The sequence below is a fragment of the Elephantulus edwardii genome, unplaced genomic scaffold (genome assembly GCF_000299155.1).
Source record: "Elephantulus edwardii isolate Elephantulus edwardi_28Jun2011 unplaced genomic scaffold, EleEdw1.0 scaffold00311, whole genome shotgun sequence".
Lineage (NCBI taxonomy): Eukaryota > Metazoa > Chordata > Mammalia > Macroscelidea > Macroscelididae > Elephantulus > Elephantulus edwardii.
Genome location: NW_006400061.1, coordinates 1,076,241 through 1,093,708, shown reverse-complemented (window position 1 = coordinate 1,093,708; position 17,468 = coordinate 1,076,241). Strand labels below are relative to the sequence as shown.

Genomic DNA, 17,468 nt, shown 5'->3' with positions numbered 1-17,468 from the left:
TCTTTAAAAATTCTGGTTCCATTTGAAAGAGCTCATTCTTTAAGAGTCCTCCTCTTAAAAAAATCACTTATTTAAGTTATTTGGTAGTCAAATACATGTTTTGACTAGGTAAAGTCCTTTGCTTATATTGAGGAAATAAATGGTTTGGAGTTGTGATCACATAAGTATTTTTAGATTATCTCTGTAAACATATATATTATGTAATTTTGCCAGTTTGAAAATTTTCTATCGGTGATTAAACATTTACTTAAGAAACTTAATTTGGTTAAGAAGCTACCAGGGTTTCCTTGACAGTCATTTAGGCACAGGATACTACTGTGAGATAGAGGTGATTATTACATTTTGATGATTGCAGAACTGTACACTCCATGGAAGATAGGAAAGGGACTTACTAAGTAAATCTAATATATCTTTTTTTAAAAAAAACCTCTAATTAATGTTAGAAATTAAATAATTACATAGTGTATTAAATAACATGCATTCTAAAAGAACCAGAAGGAGTTACTTCCTTATAAAATAATCTTTAGCTTTATCATAAGCTGTGCCAGGTTACACAGTTTCTGAAAAGATAGTACATTTATTTACTAGATTATCGAATATATGACAGAGTCCAAAACTGTCAACTGCTCCATAGCTTTTTCAAGTCCGTAATCCTTATAGCAACAGACTCCTATCTTTCTTTTGGGTGTGGCTGGTGCTTTTGAACCACTGACTTTGGTAAACAGCTGAAGCATTAACCATTTAATTACTAGGGCTCCTTAGAAAAAAGCACACTAATAAATGTAAAGCTAATGTGTTAGAAGGTACGCTAGTTAAAGGTAAATTGATATTAAAGTAGAAGCATCTCAAGTTCTGTAAACCTGAGTTTATATGTTACATGTTAATATGATATGATTTGTAAAAGTTTGTAAAAAATATACAGACTTAGTCAATCCATTTGCTGTACAGAGGTGATTTGTGGTTGTTGTAATGCTAAACACTATGACACTGATATATCAAATGTGATAATAGTTACTCATGGTGGACAGTGTTTGGTGGAGCTCTCTGATTAAAACAAGCTTGAAGCAGGAGTGGCATCCGCTTCCAAAATGGCTTGCCTCAGGAAACTATGAACTTGGAGAAACGATAAAAGTTATACAGGTGTTCAGGTCTTTCTTTAATAGGTTCTCCATGAGTCGTCTATGACTCGAGGGTGTTTACCACCAAAAATGTTTAGTCAATAGGTTATTATTTAGTGTGTTATTGCTCACTATATATGAAGTATATCTTCTAATTGGATACTTTCTAGAAAATATTGGATGAAATAAGTAAGGATGAAGCATAGCAGCTAAAACTGACAATTTGAAGGAGAAATAGCATTTCTACATAAGATAATTAAAATCACTAGGGTGTAATCCTTATTATAGCCATAGAGTTTATGGCCTGATAAATGGTTCTTGATTCACCACAGAGAGTAATTGGAGTAACTGGACAGTTTGTTTTCCTCAAATCAGTCCCTCTTCCTTTGGAATAGCATTGAATAAGCATTCTCAGATTTTAATCGTTTTTATTCTACTGTTAAACCCTCTATCTGTGCATCCCAGGTCATTTCTCATTCCTTTTTAGTTAGAATCACATACCAGTCATACCTCAACTCACACCACACCCAGGTCATTGAACTTGTTTATGTTTAAATTCCTGAGCTACCTTACTAGTGGATTTCTTCAGTAAACACTTGTGATTTATTACATGATACTTTTCCCCATTATAGCCTGAGGAAATATAAAATTAAAATGTTGAGGTACCTTGCTATCTGATGTATATATCCCATGCTCTATTAATAGTAAACTGTAAGCAGTAAGCCTCTAACTCAGTGCCTACCACCTTGAAGCTGTTTTGTCTGGTTACTTGCTTCCTATCTCTCCCCAAGTGACCAAAAGTTTCAGGAGAGCAAGCATTTCTTAGCTTGTTGCCTATATATATAACATATTTTCAAGTTCTGGTGCTGGAGAAGAGTCTTGAACATACCACGGACTTCCAAGAAAACAAATAGGTCTGTCTTGAAGAGAGTGAAACCAAGTTTCTCCTTGGAGGCTAGGATTTTGAAGCTCTTTCTTAAATACTTTGGGCATGTGGTCAGGAGAGACCATTCCTTGGACATAGTGCTTGGAAGGGTGGAGAAACAGCACAGGAGAGGAAGACCCCGAATGAGATGGATTGATACAATAACTGGGACATTGGGGCTTGGTGTGTCGAGATTAGTGAATTCTTGCTTCCAAGGAGCAGCCTGGTTTAATCCTCTTTACGATGAATCTGTTTGTTTTCTTGGCAGTCCATGGTACATTCAATACTCTTCTCCAGCACCACAGCTCAAAGGCATCAATTCTCCTTCTATCCTCCCTAGTCAATGTCCAACTCTCTGATGCATAACAAGTGATTGCAAAAACCATGGCCTGTGTCAGGCGGACCTTAGTCTCCAGAGAGACACTGTTGCTCTTCAGTATTTTGGAGAGGTCCCTAACCGCAGACTTTCCCATCGCAATATGTTTTTTGATTTCCTGGCTACTGGTACCAAGAGTGTTGACCGTGGAGCTGAGCAAACTGAAGCTGTGAACAATCTCAATCTCTTCACCATCCATCCTGATGCTGCCGATTGGTCCAGTGGGGAGAATTTTCGTCTTCTTGACATTGAGCCTCAGTCCATATTGAAGGCTGCAGTCCTTGACCCTCTGCAGTAACTGCATGAGGTCCTCCTCAGTTTCAGCGAGCAAGGTGTGTCATCTGCATAATGCAGATTGTTGATAGATCGTCCACCAATCCTAACACCACGCTTCTCCTCATAGAGCCCAGCCTCTCGGATAATCTGCTCTGCATACAGGTTGAAAAGGTATGGAGATAGGACACCCCTGACGTGCACCCTTCCCAATTTTGAACCATGCAGTGTTGCCCTGCTCTGTTCTGACGACTGCCTCTTGGTCCAAGTGTAGGTTTCGCATTAGCACGATTAAATGTTCTGGGATTCCCATTCTTCTCAGAGTCAGCCACAGTTTGTTATGATCCACACAGTCAAATGCCTTTGCATAATCAATGAAACACAGATATGTATATGTGTGTGTGTGTGTGTGTGTATATCCAGTACATTTAAATCTTTGTAGTAGAGAGACATAAGGGAGGAAAGTATAATCTAATGATGGGTTTTCAGTGTGTCTCTTTTTCTGACTCATGCCCCTGTATCTGACAGAGTAGAACTACCTCATAGTATTTCCTTTAGCTGTAAATCTTTATAGGCCCAGATTACCAGCTTTTTCTCTCACATAATGGCTGGTGGGTTCAAACTGCTATGCTTCTGGTTAGCATCTAAGGTCTTAACCATAGTGCCGCAAATGATTTTAAGGTAGTGGATAAGAATGTATTGATGACATGGGAGCAAATGCCCAGTGTTGCCTTGATGTTGATCACCCTATAGTACAGAGACAACCACATCAGAGGATTGTTACTTGATAGACCCTGATAGGCCTTTTGATCAATTACCTCTTCTTATTTGAGGCTTTCTAGTTAATACTCTGATTGTAATCTGGATACTTAGGTGTCGTCGTCTTTTTTGTGCAGTCCTAAAGGAAATGCTCACCACTATTGGAAACTGCATGCTTGGGAAGATCGATGGTAGGCAAAATAGAGAAAGGCCCTACACCAAGTGGATTTACACAGTGACTACAGCACTGAGGTCAAGTGTGAGGGATCGTGAGGATAGCACAGAATAGGATCTGTTCAGATCTGTTCAAAGCGTCACTATGAATTGTACTCAACCCTAAAGCATCCAACAACAACAACAACAACAACAACAAAGAACTCTGTTGGTTTAGTGGTGTCAAGTTGTGCTGCCAACCCAAAGACAAGCAGTTTGAATCTACCAGCTTCTATGCAGAGGAAAGATGGGCAATCAGTCCTTAACTGTGTGATTTACTGCCTCTGGAAACCAGCTGGACAGTCAGCTATGAGTTAGTTTTGAATCCATGGTATACAACAACTGACAAATAGGCAACATCATGACAGATGGAGAAAAGATTGAACTTGGCAACAATTTCATTTTATTTGGATCCACAATTAATACCCATAGCAGCCATAATGAGATAAAAAGATGTCTTGCATTGGAAAATCTACTGTTAAGGACTTCTCCAAAGTGCCAAAGAGCAACAGTATCTTTTTTTTAAAAAAAAACAACCACACAAAACAATATAATTTTAAAGATTAAGGTGCCCCTGATCAAAGTCATGGTCTTTTTATTATTTTTTTTTCAAGTCTTCATTTTATTGAAAGCATTCACAGTTTATATATAGGAACATAATGGGGAGAGAAGTACACAGTGGGGGAGACTAACATGTTGTTTCCAGTAAGCTGAAAGTTATCTGGTGAACAGAAACTTAGTCATGGTCTTTTTAGTTGCTTCCTATGCATCTGGAAGTTGGCTGATGAATAGTGTTGGAAAACAGTTCTGAATATTCTAAGGACTGCCTGTAGGACACACAAGTGAGTCTTGGAGGAATAGCAATCAGAGTGCTTCTTAGAGGCAAGGGTAGTGAAACTTCATTTCACATGCTTAGGCATGTTGTCAGAGAGAGCCTTATCATTGGAGAAAGACGTAATGTTGGGAAAGGTGGAGGATCAGAGAAAGAGAAAAATAATCTTAAGATGTATTGACACAGTGGCTGATAGTGGACTTGAGCATAACCCCTGTTGTGCTCATTATGAGTTGGTTGTCTAGCTCTCAGATGTATAGCAAATGATTGGAAAGACCATGGCCTGAATCAGACACACCTTCATCTTCAAACTGACATCATTAGTCCTCAATAACTTGGAGAGGTCACAAACTGCAGAGTTTCCTATTGCAGTATATTCTCTGATTTTCCTAGCTGCTGAACAATGAATAAGGATAATAGAAGAAGAATTAATTCCTTTGAGCTGTGGTGTTGGAGAAGAATGTTCAACATCCCATGGACTACATACAAACATGTCTTGGTCAAAGGGCAACCAGAATGTTCTTTGTAGGCAAGGATGATGAGGCTCCACCCCACGTATTTTGGGCATGTTGATTGGAGGAGCTGTTCTTTGCAGAGGGACATGATGTTTGGAAGGTTGGAGGGTCGGCAAAGGTGAGAAATACCCTTGACTAGGTGGATTGATAGAGTGACTGCCAAAATGCATCCATGTGTATCAGGAAGTGTGAAGATGGCACAGCACAGGACAGGGTTTAGATCTGCTACTCATTGGGTTGCTATGAGTTGTAGTGGACTCGACGGCACCTAACAACAGCAGGAGTTCTAGTCGACTTGATGGAAAATGAAAGCAACAACAACTGTTATGTTTCTCATGGTCAGTGGGTACTCCAAAATAAAACCAGCCCATTGTCATTAAGTTGAATCCAACTCTTGCCACCTTCCCTGTGTTAGAATAGAATTCTGCTTTATTGGCTTGCTTGGTTATTTGACAGGTTTCCAGGGTGTCTTTTGATAGGTTTGAACTGCTAGTGTTCCAGTTAAGAAGCCACAGGAGCACTGACAGCCCACAGCCTCTTAAGAGTCAGGCTCCTGGTGCAATCAGGTGGAAGGCAGTATGGTACTTTCTCAAAAATGTTACAAATAGAGATACCATTTGACCCAGCAATTCCACTACTGGGAATATACTCCAAAGAGACCATAATTGACATCCAAGCACATAACGCACACCCATGTTTATCGCAGCTTTGTTCACAATAGCAAGGAGCCGGAAACAACCGAAGTGCCTATCAACAAACGAATGGCTAGAGAAACAAGGAACTCATGCAGTATTATTCAAAATGGGTGACTGTGGGGGACATTATGCTGTGTGAAGTATCTCAGTCACAAAAGGACAAATACTGCATGGTGCCACTGTTGTAAAACAGGACTGACCTTGGGGTTGGGGAGAGACTGAGAAATATGCGTTCAAGAATGTATACTGCATTGAAACAGATGAGAGAGAAAACTTTAAAAGGGATAAGTGATTAGGTATTTTTGTCACGACAGGAGTCTAGAGCGATCGCTACATGGTGGAGTGGACCTGGGGGAGGGTTTGCAAAACAGTGAAAGAATTTGTCTTTTACTCTTCCAAGAGGTTAGAGTACTAGGGGGGAGGGTTGGGAGGGGAGAAAAGTGTAACAGTAAATGAATGGAAATCCAAAGTTTCTGTAAATTTGTACTTAAATTAATAATAAATTTTTTTAAAAGGAGAGAAAAAAGTCAGGCTCCATAACAAATGCTGGCAAGGTTGTGGAGAAACTGGAACCCTTATTCACTGTTGATGGGAGTGTAAAATGGTGCAACCACTATGGAAGGCAGTATGATGCGGTCTCAAAAAGTTGCAAATAGAAATACCATTTGACCCAGCATTTCCACTACTGGGAATATATCCCAAAGAAACCATAATTGCCACCCAAGTAGATAAGATATATGCACACCCATGTTTATCCCGGCTTTGTTCACAATAGCAAGGCGTTGGAAACAACCTAAATGCCCATCAACAAACGAATGGATAGAGAAGCTGTGGTATATTTACACAATAGAATACTATGCTGCATTGAAAAACAAGGAACTTCATGAAATATACAAAATGGGTGACACTGGAGGACATTATGCTTACTGAAATATCTCAGTCACAAAAGGACAAATACTGAATAGTATAGTAAAACTGACATTGGGCTTTGGGGGAGACTGAGAAAGATGGGATAAATTACATATACTGCATTGAAACAGATGAGGGAGAGAACTATTTAAAAGGGATATATGATTAGGTATTTTTGTTGTGACAAGTGCAGAACGAAGGCTGCATAGTGGAGTGGACGTGGGAGGGATTGTCTAACAGTGAAAGAATTTTACTTTTCAAAGAGGAGCAAACTGGGGTGGGTGTTGAGCAGGGAGAAAAGTAAAGCAATAAATGAATGGAAATCCAAAGTCTCTGTAAACTTTGATTAAAATTAATTGAAAAAAATGGGGAAAAAAAGGCTCCACCACTGAACTTGTTGGCCAACTGTACCATATGTTCCTCTAGATTGCTGTTGCTGTGTGGCACTGAGTTGCAATGGACCCACAGCTGACTCTCAAACCAGTTGTCAGAGATAGTATATCAGTGGGAGGAGATTGCCCATCCTTTTCCCACAGAGCAGCTGGTGGATTCGAACTGTGGGCATTTGGGATTGCGGTAGAGCTCCCTTTCCTTTAGATTGGGAATACTATTTTTTTTTCCTAGCTCTTCCTAATATAATAGGTGTTCAAACACTCGTGGGAATATATTATTGGGAGTTATGCTTTCTTTAGAGTATTGTGAATAGCCCTTTAACTGATTATTTGTCCTGCCCCAGCTAGGTAATAACCATCCATTCCTCTGAAAGAGAAAAGGAAATGATGCAGCATGGTATCTGCTTTCTAGTTGACTTTTAGTGGACAGGTGTTTGTAGTTCACAACCACTGCCCTGTGTACCTTATAGATAGTAGCATGCATTTTTATTTCCTGATACAGTAAGTAGCCCTGGGTGAGATAAATCAGCCTGATGTCAAGGTTTAAGTACATTAGAGCCACAGAGGAGGAAATTCTGCCTTGCATTTACCCCCATTACTGTGCAGGTTCCCTGGAGAAGGAAACTACAGTGTATGGTACTCAACCTTCATTATTCAAGATCTTTCAGAACAGATGAAAATGGAATTCATTATGAGGAAAATACTATTTTTACTTGTATAATTTTGCTTGAGAGAACATGTGTATTTGGGAGCATCATTGTGTTTTTGGCCAGCATTGCATTTTTCATTTGATTGTTAATATTTTCTCGGGGAGTTGTATTTGAGAGCTGGTAAGAAGGCACTTGATTCAAAAAGATTCAAGTTTTCTAAGCTATTCTATTTAGATAAATTTAAGTTGTCCGAATCAATGAAGATGTAATAGCATTTTTCCTTGTTCTTTGAGTTTTCTGTCTTTTATTCTGTGTAGTTGTCACATCAGCTCAGGAAGTGGCAAAATACATTTTTCTTACTGTGTTACATCACACTTTTAAGGAATTGCTCTTTAGTAACACTTCCTGTTATTGTTATTATTCATTTTTCCCCCATGGTATAGACTTGAAACATGAAAACGATAAATGAGTGGTATTTTGCCTTTACCTTTCCTCATTGTACCTTGAATCTCCTAAGGGGTTCAGAGAGGAGCAGGTGCCCTCTTTAAAATGAAGAGAGTTTGGTTATTAGCTGTTGGTGTTTTACTATTGTTTGACATGGCAGAAAACCCAGCCATTTCAGATGGGAAGTGGCCACTAGTGTTTGTCAGCCATGGAAACTTATGAATGGAAAGGGGCTTCCTCAGGTATAGAAGAGGGTTGATGTTGGGGGCTCACTGAGTGGAGGTTGGGTGGGTTATAGGACAAGGAACAAAATTCCAGGTCACCAGGTATGTCTTTAAGCTACCTTGTAACTCAGATTCACTTTCCCTTTTTCATAAAGTTTTAGATGGTTTTTGAGGAGTGAGCTGGGAAAAGAAAATTCACCAGTTTTTTAACTGGGTGATTTTTCTCAGTTATAAAATATAAAATTACAGAATTGTACACTCTTAGCAAGTTAGCAACTTGCTAGTCACTTAGGACTCATGGTGATTTTCTGAAGTATATTATCAGTCTTCCTAGCTATAGTAATAGATAATTAATAAATACACAGGCTTCCACTGACAAACAATTGGTGGTCTGAATATTTGAATGAATTATGAGTCTGTCTTAGAAGTGGGAACAGACTGCATTGTACAGTGCATTTTCTGTTTAATTACTGTTTTGTAGGCTCATTTAGAGTGGAACATTGATTTTTCTTCCCCACTCCCCCAGTTGCTTTGTTCTAGTACAGTGGTTGTTTACATAATCCCCCCCTTCCTTTGTGCCACATTCCCACTGGAGACATACTTTAACATGTAGACAGGCTCAGTGAGGGGGGAAATAGGTGTACTTTAAGGAGGATGGATGCTGAGAAATATCTTCACTTTCTGATTTGAAAAAAGTCCTCCTTTATTGAGAATTTTGGTTCTTGCACTAGGATCAGGGCCCTGTGGGATGTCAAGGTGATCAGTACTTCTAGTTTGGGAAAGCTGTTTGGTCTTGTTTGAGAGCTGCTCTTTGTGAATATTATCACGGGTTAACCCTAAGCTCAGTGATTGGCCATTGAATCTCTGTCCATTGCCGTTTCCTAAATACAAGCTTTCTCTTGCTCAGTGGTGATAGGGAATCCTGTTCCCACCAACTACCAGGAAGGGAGTAGGCAAGGAGGGCTGGGATCTGTACAAATTAACTTCTTAACTTGCTGCAACTGCTTGTACCTCTCCTGAAAGGAGTTAGGATGAAGTATAGTAGAAACAAGCATTGCATATGGATTTAGAGATTGTCTACAATATGATCTTGAGCAAGTGTGTGCTTAATTTTTTTCCCCTTTCAGTTTTCAACTGAGAAAAGAAAATATCTGAATCAGTGTTATAAGGTGTCTTATTCCATCCTGTTTTAGGATTTTGTAATACAGTCAAAGTGAAGGGAGCTCTTAATGGCCTAGTAGTAAGGAGCTGTGCTGCTAACCCAAAGGCATAGAGTTTGAATCCATCAGCTGCTCCGTGGGAGAAAGGTGGGCAATCTCCTCTGTGATTAACTGCCTTTGAAAACCTGCTGAAGGATCAGCTTGGATGGGAGGGTTGCCTCTGACTTAATGATACATAACAACCACAGTTAAAGTTAAGTTCCAGCTGTGAATTAACGGGTAATTGGAGATGCTAGAGAAGGAGACATTTGTATTACCATTGCTCTGTTTTGTTTAGTTCCCACAATTCTAGATTATTTGACTTTTAGGAGTTTTTCAGCAAATTTTTTGAGAAGCAGAATCATGCCCAGAGCAGTTTAACTGTTCACACATTCAGGCACAGCGACGCCCTCCCTCATGTAAAATATGAATCTGTCTAGTGAGGAAGCATAGTATTCATTGCTGGTGATTTTTTCTGCAGTGTTTGCTGCCAGTCAGCTAAAGAGACTCCTTAGAGTAGTTGTAGTAATACGGTCAGGAATACAGAGAGAAACCTGGCACCTTTGGGAAGACTTACTAATACGTGACTGCTTTCTCCTACCCTCTCGTGTTTTTTAACCTGCTCTGTTAATGATTGCACCTAATTATGTGTCTTTGGTCTTTTTCCTGTGTACAATTGAAAAGCCGCATGAAGCCGTTTATTTGCTTTTGTGTGCTGTAAATCCTGGACTGCCATCTGAAGCACAACTTGATGATTGTGTATTATCATCTTGGGTTAAGTGCTGTCTCATTGCTTTGCAGGCTGCCTGCTGTTTCCCGGGGAGATCATGAAACGAGGTCGCCTTCCCAGCAGCAGTGAGGATTCTGACGACAATGGCAGTAAGTCCGGCTTTGTTGTGCTTGGAGCAAACCATGGTTTGGGTCATTGTAAAAGCATGATTTTTTAATGTAATGCTTTAAATAAAGGCCTTTGCATATGAGACAGGTCATAAAAAGCTAAGGCTGGGAGAAACACATCTGAATATGAGACTGCAGGTCTGTAGTCAGATCTTTTCAGGGAGAGTAGACTGCAGGCATTCATTCCTAAGGGTTCCTGTTTATTATCCTGGGATCATCACCCCAAATCTAAGAATCACAGAGGTGCCTGTTTTTCTTAAATATCATTTATGTTACTTCACAGTTACTCTTTATGAAAAGGGAACTAAATCAAAGGCAGTTAATTATTAACTAGTTCAACTCAATACACTGAAGTAGGGGAAAAGGACTGCCTAGTGTGATGAGAAAATATTAAGTATAGGTTTGTAATAGGTCGCGAGTCAATGCACTTTGCTTGGTTTTAATAGGACTGTATTTAATATTACTACTGTCTGCATTTCACTTCTCTGGCAACCTCATATTTTCACAGTGCAGCTGAGAACCAGAAGTTAGTTGGCTTCCAAGCAGTCAAAATAAATGTCACAGCGTCTGTGTATTGAGAAGCTCACAGACTACTCAGAGACATGATTCCCTTGGATAACAGAAGGGAATTTTGTACCTTGCACAGTGTTTGAGCTCTAGCCCTTAACTTATGTTTTATATTACAAGTCAAACTCAGGAAGTCTTGAATGCATGCTTACAATGCTTTATGATGGGGAAGAAACTGGTCCCTGCTTTCAAGGAACTTAGCTTGAAGGTATTGATGAGGATGATAGGAGAGATGGCTTTTTAAAATGATGGGGAAATAAAAATGTTGGTTAAGATCACTGGAGAAAAAAGAGCCAAGGACATTGTAGAGGGGGTAAAGATTGAGCCAGTCCTGAAGGATAAACTGTGTTTAGGTAAACAAGATTGCTTTTGGGGCTCAGCAGATTAAATATTGTATGTATGTTAAAGAGCAATGGGTGGGCCACACCACGAGCCTCAGAAACCTAAAAGACTAAAGAACTCACATATAGTGCTTTGATTGCTGCTTCGGATACAGGTGTACAGTAGTGAGAAACAAACCTGATGGTTAATGGAGGTGAGTTTGGTGTTTGGCGGCTTGTGTGAAGGTAAGCTGTGGTCATATTTCAGTGACCACTTGGAATGAGTTGCTAAGGAATTGGGACTTTTGCAGTGGAAGTCACTGATGCTGTGAAGGAGATTTACAGAAAGATGATCAGTCTCTTACTATGTGATTAATAGCCTCTGGAAACCCTCTGGAGGATCAGCTATGGGTCAGTTCCAACTTGACAATATATAACAACAATGACTTCAGAGGGAAGTTTTCATTTCAGGTAGAGGCCAGGAGGATCTGTCCGGAGTGTAAGTCTGCACACCACCTGCTGGACCCTTCAGAAGCACTTATGTCTGAACTTTTATAGCACATGCTATTTCACAGCCTTTCCTAACTGATCTCGCTCTTGGCTCTCTCTCTTTCTCTCTCTCATTAAGAGTTTTAGGCATTTAACTTTCTGAGGCAAAACATGGCTTTTCGTCTCTATCCCTTGTGTCTGTCAGATTGTCTTGATGAGTTATAAGTACTTAAAGTTAGCTGGAGAATTAACCTTGATGTACAAACTGTGGACTCAAGCAAGGATTTGTAAATACTCACTTTGTCCTGGAGCAATTAAGGGCAACAGAAAAGACTGTTTTGTGATTTGTTTGGGGTGTTGTGTTTTTTTTTCATGTATTACTTTCACTTACTAATAATGTCCAGTGGTAAGAATCTTTGTTTTCTTGACACTGAGATGCAATCCATATTTAAAGTTATATTCTTTGATCTTTTGCAACAAGTGCTTCAAGTCCTCACTTTGAGCAAGCAAGGTTGTGTCATTTGCATAGCGCAGGTTATTGATGAGTCTCTTTCCGATCCTGATTCCACCTTTCTCTTCATAGAATCCAGCTTCTTGAATAATTTGATTGTTACCACTGGATCTATCAGCAGCATCAGGGTAGATGGATAAAAGATTGAAAGGGTCAACAACTTCATCTTACTGGGATCTACAATTAATACTCCTGGTACCAGCAGGAGATGTATTGCACTGGGAAAGTCTGTAGTTAGAGACCTCTCCAAATTATTGTGGAATAATAATGACAGTTTCAGGCCCAAAGTACATCTGATTGAGGCCGTAGTATTTCTGATCACTTGCTATGCATCTGAGAGCTGGACAGTGAATAAGAATGACAGAAGAAGAATTGATGCCTTTGAGCTATGGTGTTGGAGAAATGTGTTGAACATCTCATGGATGGCCAGGAGAATAAGCAAATAGGTCTTAGAGAGGGTGTAGCTGGAGTGCTCTTCAGAGGCAAAGATGATGAGGCTTCGTTTCACATACTTTGGGCATGTTGCTAGGCAGGGCTGTTCTTTGGGGAGGGACATGAAGCTCAGAAAGGTGGAGAGTTCACGGAGGGAAGGAAGACCCCTGACCAGGTGGATTGACATGGTAACTGCTGCAATAGGCTCTGATGTGTCAGGAAGGGTGTGAATGGTACAGGAGTCAGATCTCTTGTTCATAGGTTTGCTGTGGGTTGTACTTGACACAGTGGCAACTAACAACAGTGACAGCTAATAATGTCCAACAGAATGCTAAGATAGCTATTATTTTAATTTTGGAGGGCATTGAAAAACAAGTTTATGCTTACTGCATTTACAGTTAGAACACTTCTCCCCCCACTTGAGATAGTTGGGTTAGAAAAGTGAAAATTCTTAAGAGAACATGCCAGGTATGTTCCTTTCAATACCTAGTGGACCAGCACTCAATAACAGGACAGAAATGTTCTATATTTGCTAGTGTGATTGAGGATCCACGTTTTTAGTTTTATTTAATATGCTAATGGCTGCTGTTTTGAACAACAGTCCTGGCCCCTGGTCTATCTAGTTGGCTGTTCAAAGGCTAGTCCCAGCAATCCGAGAGGATCAAGTGCTTCATCCAAGAAATGCATTTTCCTACTCAGATTTTAGTTGGAGTGAGTCCTTTTGTATATATGGTCATGGTGTCTGGAAATAAAGTGGCAGGTCTTTTGCTGCTCGATTCAGGTCTTTTAAGCTCCACCTTGGGAAACTTGCCACACCTTTATGCCAGTGCTGGGCAGTCAGGAAGCCCTGCTCGCAAGTAGAACTGGTAGGTACAGTGTCTCCTCTCCAGCTTCTCCAGCCTGCAGCCCTGACAGAATTTTGGCAGTGGCTTGTAGCTTGAACTCAGAGCACCTCCAAGTGGAAGAGAGGCAGCTGCAGATGACAGCATGGGGTCACAGCACGAGGCTCAGCCAGCAAGTCTGGCTGGCCTCTGTGTCTAGAGCCCTTAGCTTTGTTTTCTGGCTTGGTCCATGGGAATGGCAGTGTGATATTTACAGTAGGGGACAAGACAAGCATTTTCTGTGGCAGGTGTAAGCCCTCATTAAGCTACAGTCACAGTGCTTGAAGCCTCTCTTTCTAGGTGTCCTGAGGGCCAGCCCTGCAGTTGAATTGTGTAGCATTGAGAGTGTTTGCAAGCTATGCTCCATAATTGCGGGGCTCTTAGGACTGGATGGCCCAGCCAGTCTCTGAAGTTACAGGTTGTGCCACAATGTGGCTCAGGGAAATAAACTCTTCTTGCCTGCCAGGTTCAAACCCTCTCTGTCCTTTGGAGTTTTGGCAAATGTAGAAATGAAGTCCACCATTCATTTGTTCTAAAGCCTAAAAGAAGTTGTGTTTTATCATTAATTAAGTTGAAGAGGTTAATTAAAATCATCATGTGCTCTTGCTTTTGGCAGAAATTGTGAATTCTTGGTGATCACAAACTAATTGTAGTCTTCTACTTTCCCCTTTATTAATATTAAAAAGAAATTAAATGCTAATAGTCAGTAGTGAAGTTTTTTGGTTCCCCCTCTCCCACCCAAAAAAACCAAGGAGATTTTGACTAAGTATGCAGAAAGAGAAGATAAGCATTGTAAAGGTTTGCTTTTATTAATTTTATTTGTTTTTAAATGTGATGCTTCTTGAAGATTCAGAGGGAAATTAAAATTATTTCCTTTCTACAAGGATAGAAATGTGCAAGTTAAAGGTTTTTCTAAAGTAGCAAAATGGGGATTACTTTCCTGTTTTCTTAAATCTCACGATTATGTTAACTTCTCTTTGGTGAGAAGGTCTAGAGAGAGGCTGAAGGAACTACTGCTTGCTGCTATAAGGGCCCCCTATTTGTGGGGCCTGTTTCTGGACTTTTTTTCTATGCTATGCTGAGTCTGGGAACACTGTCTTCTCCAGCTACCATAGCTGAGCTAAGCTTCATCACCTGTGATGATACACACAGGCAGGAACAGGCTTGAAGTGACATTCAAACTACTTAGTTTTGAAGAAGTCTGAATTTTAAATTATGCAAGGATTCTCTTTGGTGTCTCTCTCTCTGGCTTTATTAACAGAATGAAAAGAAACCACGATATTTAGTCTTGTTCTTAGTTGGGATGAAGTACTCATTTTTATTTTTAATCTCTTTATGTCTTCATTCCAAGATCCCCTCATGTTTCTTGGTAATACTTGCTTTTCTTCTGTCCTGCTTCAGTGTTATATTTCTTTCATGCAAGCTTTCATTGATTTCTCTTGAATAAAAGTTATCTCACTCTAGTTGTATTCATCTTTAAGGTTATACCTTAAATCTGCTTTTTTTCTTCAATAAGCTGCATCTGGGGACACCAAAGAATTGTGAGAAATTAATAAACTATGGAAATTTTGGTTCAAACACCACAGACTGTGTGTTGTACCCATATCTCCTTTAAGACAAAGAGAAATGTGTCTGCCTGTTATCACACTTGGCTTTGGCTTTGCTTTGACATTGGCAGGCAGAGCCACCCTCTGGGATTCAGGAGCAGCCAGCAACAAGTGATCTCCTATGTAGTCTTGTTCTCTGTATCCCCTCCCCTTAGCCTTAGACATCAGCGGGAGTAGTGCGGGACTATGACAGACATTTGTGTGTTATTTGGTTGTAAGTTAAAAAAAGCAAAACAAAACACCCTCACACTCATTTCTATTAAGTTTATTCTGACACATAGTGACCCTATTAGACAGAACTTCCTCACGGGGTTTCCAAGATCATAAATCTTTATGTAAGTAAACTGTCACATCTTTTTCCCTCTGGTGCGCCAAAGAGTTTGATGAACTGCCAACCTTTTAGTTACCACTGAACACTTAACCTATCTGTGCCACTAAGGTCCTTGCCTGTTTTGACACACTGTTAAAACATTTTAGCAGATTTGGTCACATAGCTTTTAATTTTACAAATTAAATGAATAAAGTCCCAAGTGTGTTTAAGTATGTTGAAATGTTTCTGGGCCAGCTCTTTGAGTACATGTATTATAAGTTTGTTAAACTTTTATGAAAAGTGAAAGTGATTTCAGAAATAGAACATCTCTATTGGGGTTAAAAGGTATAGAGTCAGCCCCTGATGAAACAACGGTTGTATTAGCAACTTGTCTTTTTTTGTGCAATTATCAAGACGAAGGGAAAATAACTACTTATCAAGCAAATAGCCAATAACTTGATTAACGTTACTTACTTGGAGATGAGCGTGCTTTATGATACTGCCTTACTTGAACCTAGAGTACCTCTTTAGAGACAAAGATGGTGAAACTTCAACTCACATTCTTTGAACTTATGGCTTGGAAAGTCCTTGGAAAAAGACATCAAGAGGTGAAAAGTTAAGGGTCAGAGAAGAGGAGGACCCTCCACCACATGGATTGATAAAATGACTGTAACGATGATGATGGTACAGGATAGGGCAAGTCAAGGTTCAGATCTGTTGTATGTAGTGTTGCTGTGAGTCATGGATGACTTGATGACACCTACCCTTAAATACACAGAAAAGCCTATCCTCCAGGTAATGCTCGGGTGAGTGTTTCAGGTCTTGTGTACTGTTGCTGTGACATGACATGCTAGACTAGTAGTGCCTGCCTGATCCTAAACGTCTTACTTAGTTAAGCTACTTAACACTCCTGAAAACAACAGCATGGTTTTTTAGTGTCAAGAGTAGCGTCTGAAGCATAAGAAAGTTAATAGTTTGACCACTGAGATTCTCTAATATTTTGAATTTGTGGTGTGAGCACTGAAACCACTGTTCATTCTGATTTCTGAACCTCTCAGGTGCTGTAGAGACTGAGAGGCTTAACCACATATGGTTATATTAGATTTACTCTTGAGGTTTTTCCTTATTTTAGATGTAGGGCAAGGCTGCGTGGCTATTTTTAATATTTCAAAGGCAAGTACTGTAGGTGTCTGTGTAATAGGACCAAAAAGCAGGGTTCAGAATGTCGACCTGGGTTGCTTGAAAATGCATTATGATGCTGTGACCTACCTGCACTGTCCTATAAAGGTTCTGTTTTAATGAGGCGGGTAGGAGATAATTATAAAACACAACAAAGTTGTTTTTCCTCCATTTTATTTTTAGTATTTAATTAAGATTATCTTTGTTTGGAAGAAATACAACAATTTTTAAACTTAGTTGAGTTTGTCACAAGTGGACTTTTAACTCTGGGTAATAATTTTACTTATCTATGGTGATAGTGTGTTCCTTGGAGTAAAAAATGACCCATAGCTGCCCCTACAATGGCTTTTCACAGACAGTAAATCACACTGGAGGAGACTGCCCATCTTTCTCCCACAGAGCAGTTGGTGGATTCAAACCATGTACCTTCCCGTTGGTAGTGGAATTCCTTACCACTAAGCTATCAGAGTTCCGTATGTCTGAGTAAGATGATATTAACCAGATTTTCAGAGTTCCTGATTCCTCTCCTGAAAATAAACAAAAATAAGACAAAACTTCACATGTAATATTCTTAATTTAGTTTGTCACTAAATGTTGACAATCTTTAAACAAAACCAGAATGCTTTAAAAGCCCAGTGTACTCATAGCACACACAATTTTTAGAATGTGACTGGTATTTATGGTGTTTATCTGTTTCTAATTCTTCCAATGTTTTGGTTTCCCTGCCTTGATTTTTTTTTTTTTTTTTTGG

General features: G+C 39.7%; 1 protein-coding gene across 2 annotated transcripts in view; it reads left to right on the top strand.

The window, feature by feature from the left end:
- Nucleotides 1-17,468, top strand: part of JADE1 (jade family PHD finger 1) — a 70,836-nt gene that overhangs the window by 13,821 nt on the left and 39,547 nt on the right. For both annotated transcript variants that reach the window (XM_006901162.1, XM_006901161.1), the window contains exon 2: nucleotides 10,326-10,403. In XM_006901162.1, the coding sequence (XP_006901224.1) occupies nucleotides 10,352-10,403 (52 nt within the window). In that variant the 5' untranslated portion in view covers nucleotides 10,326-10,351. The remainder of the gene's footprint in view (nucleotides 1-10,325; nucleotides 10,404-17,468) is intronic.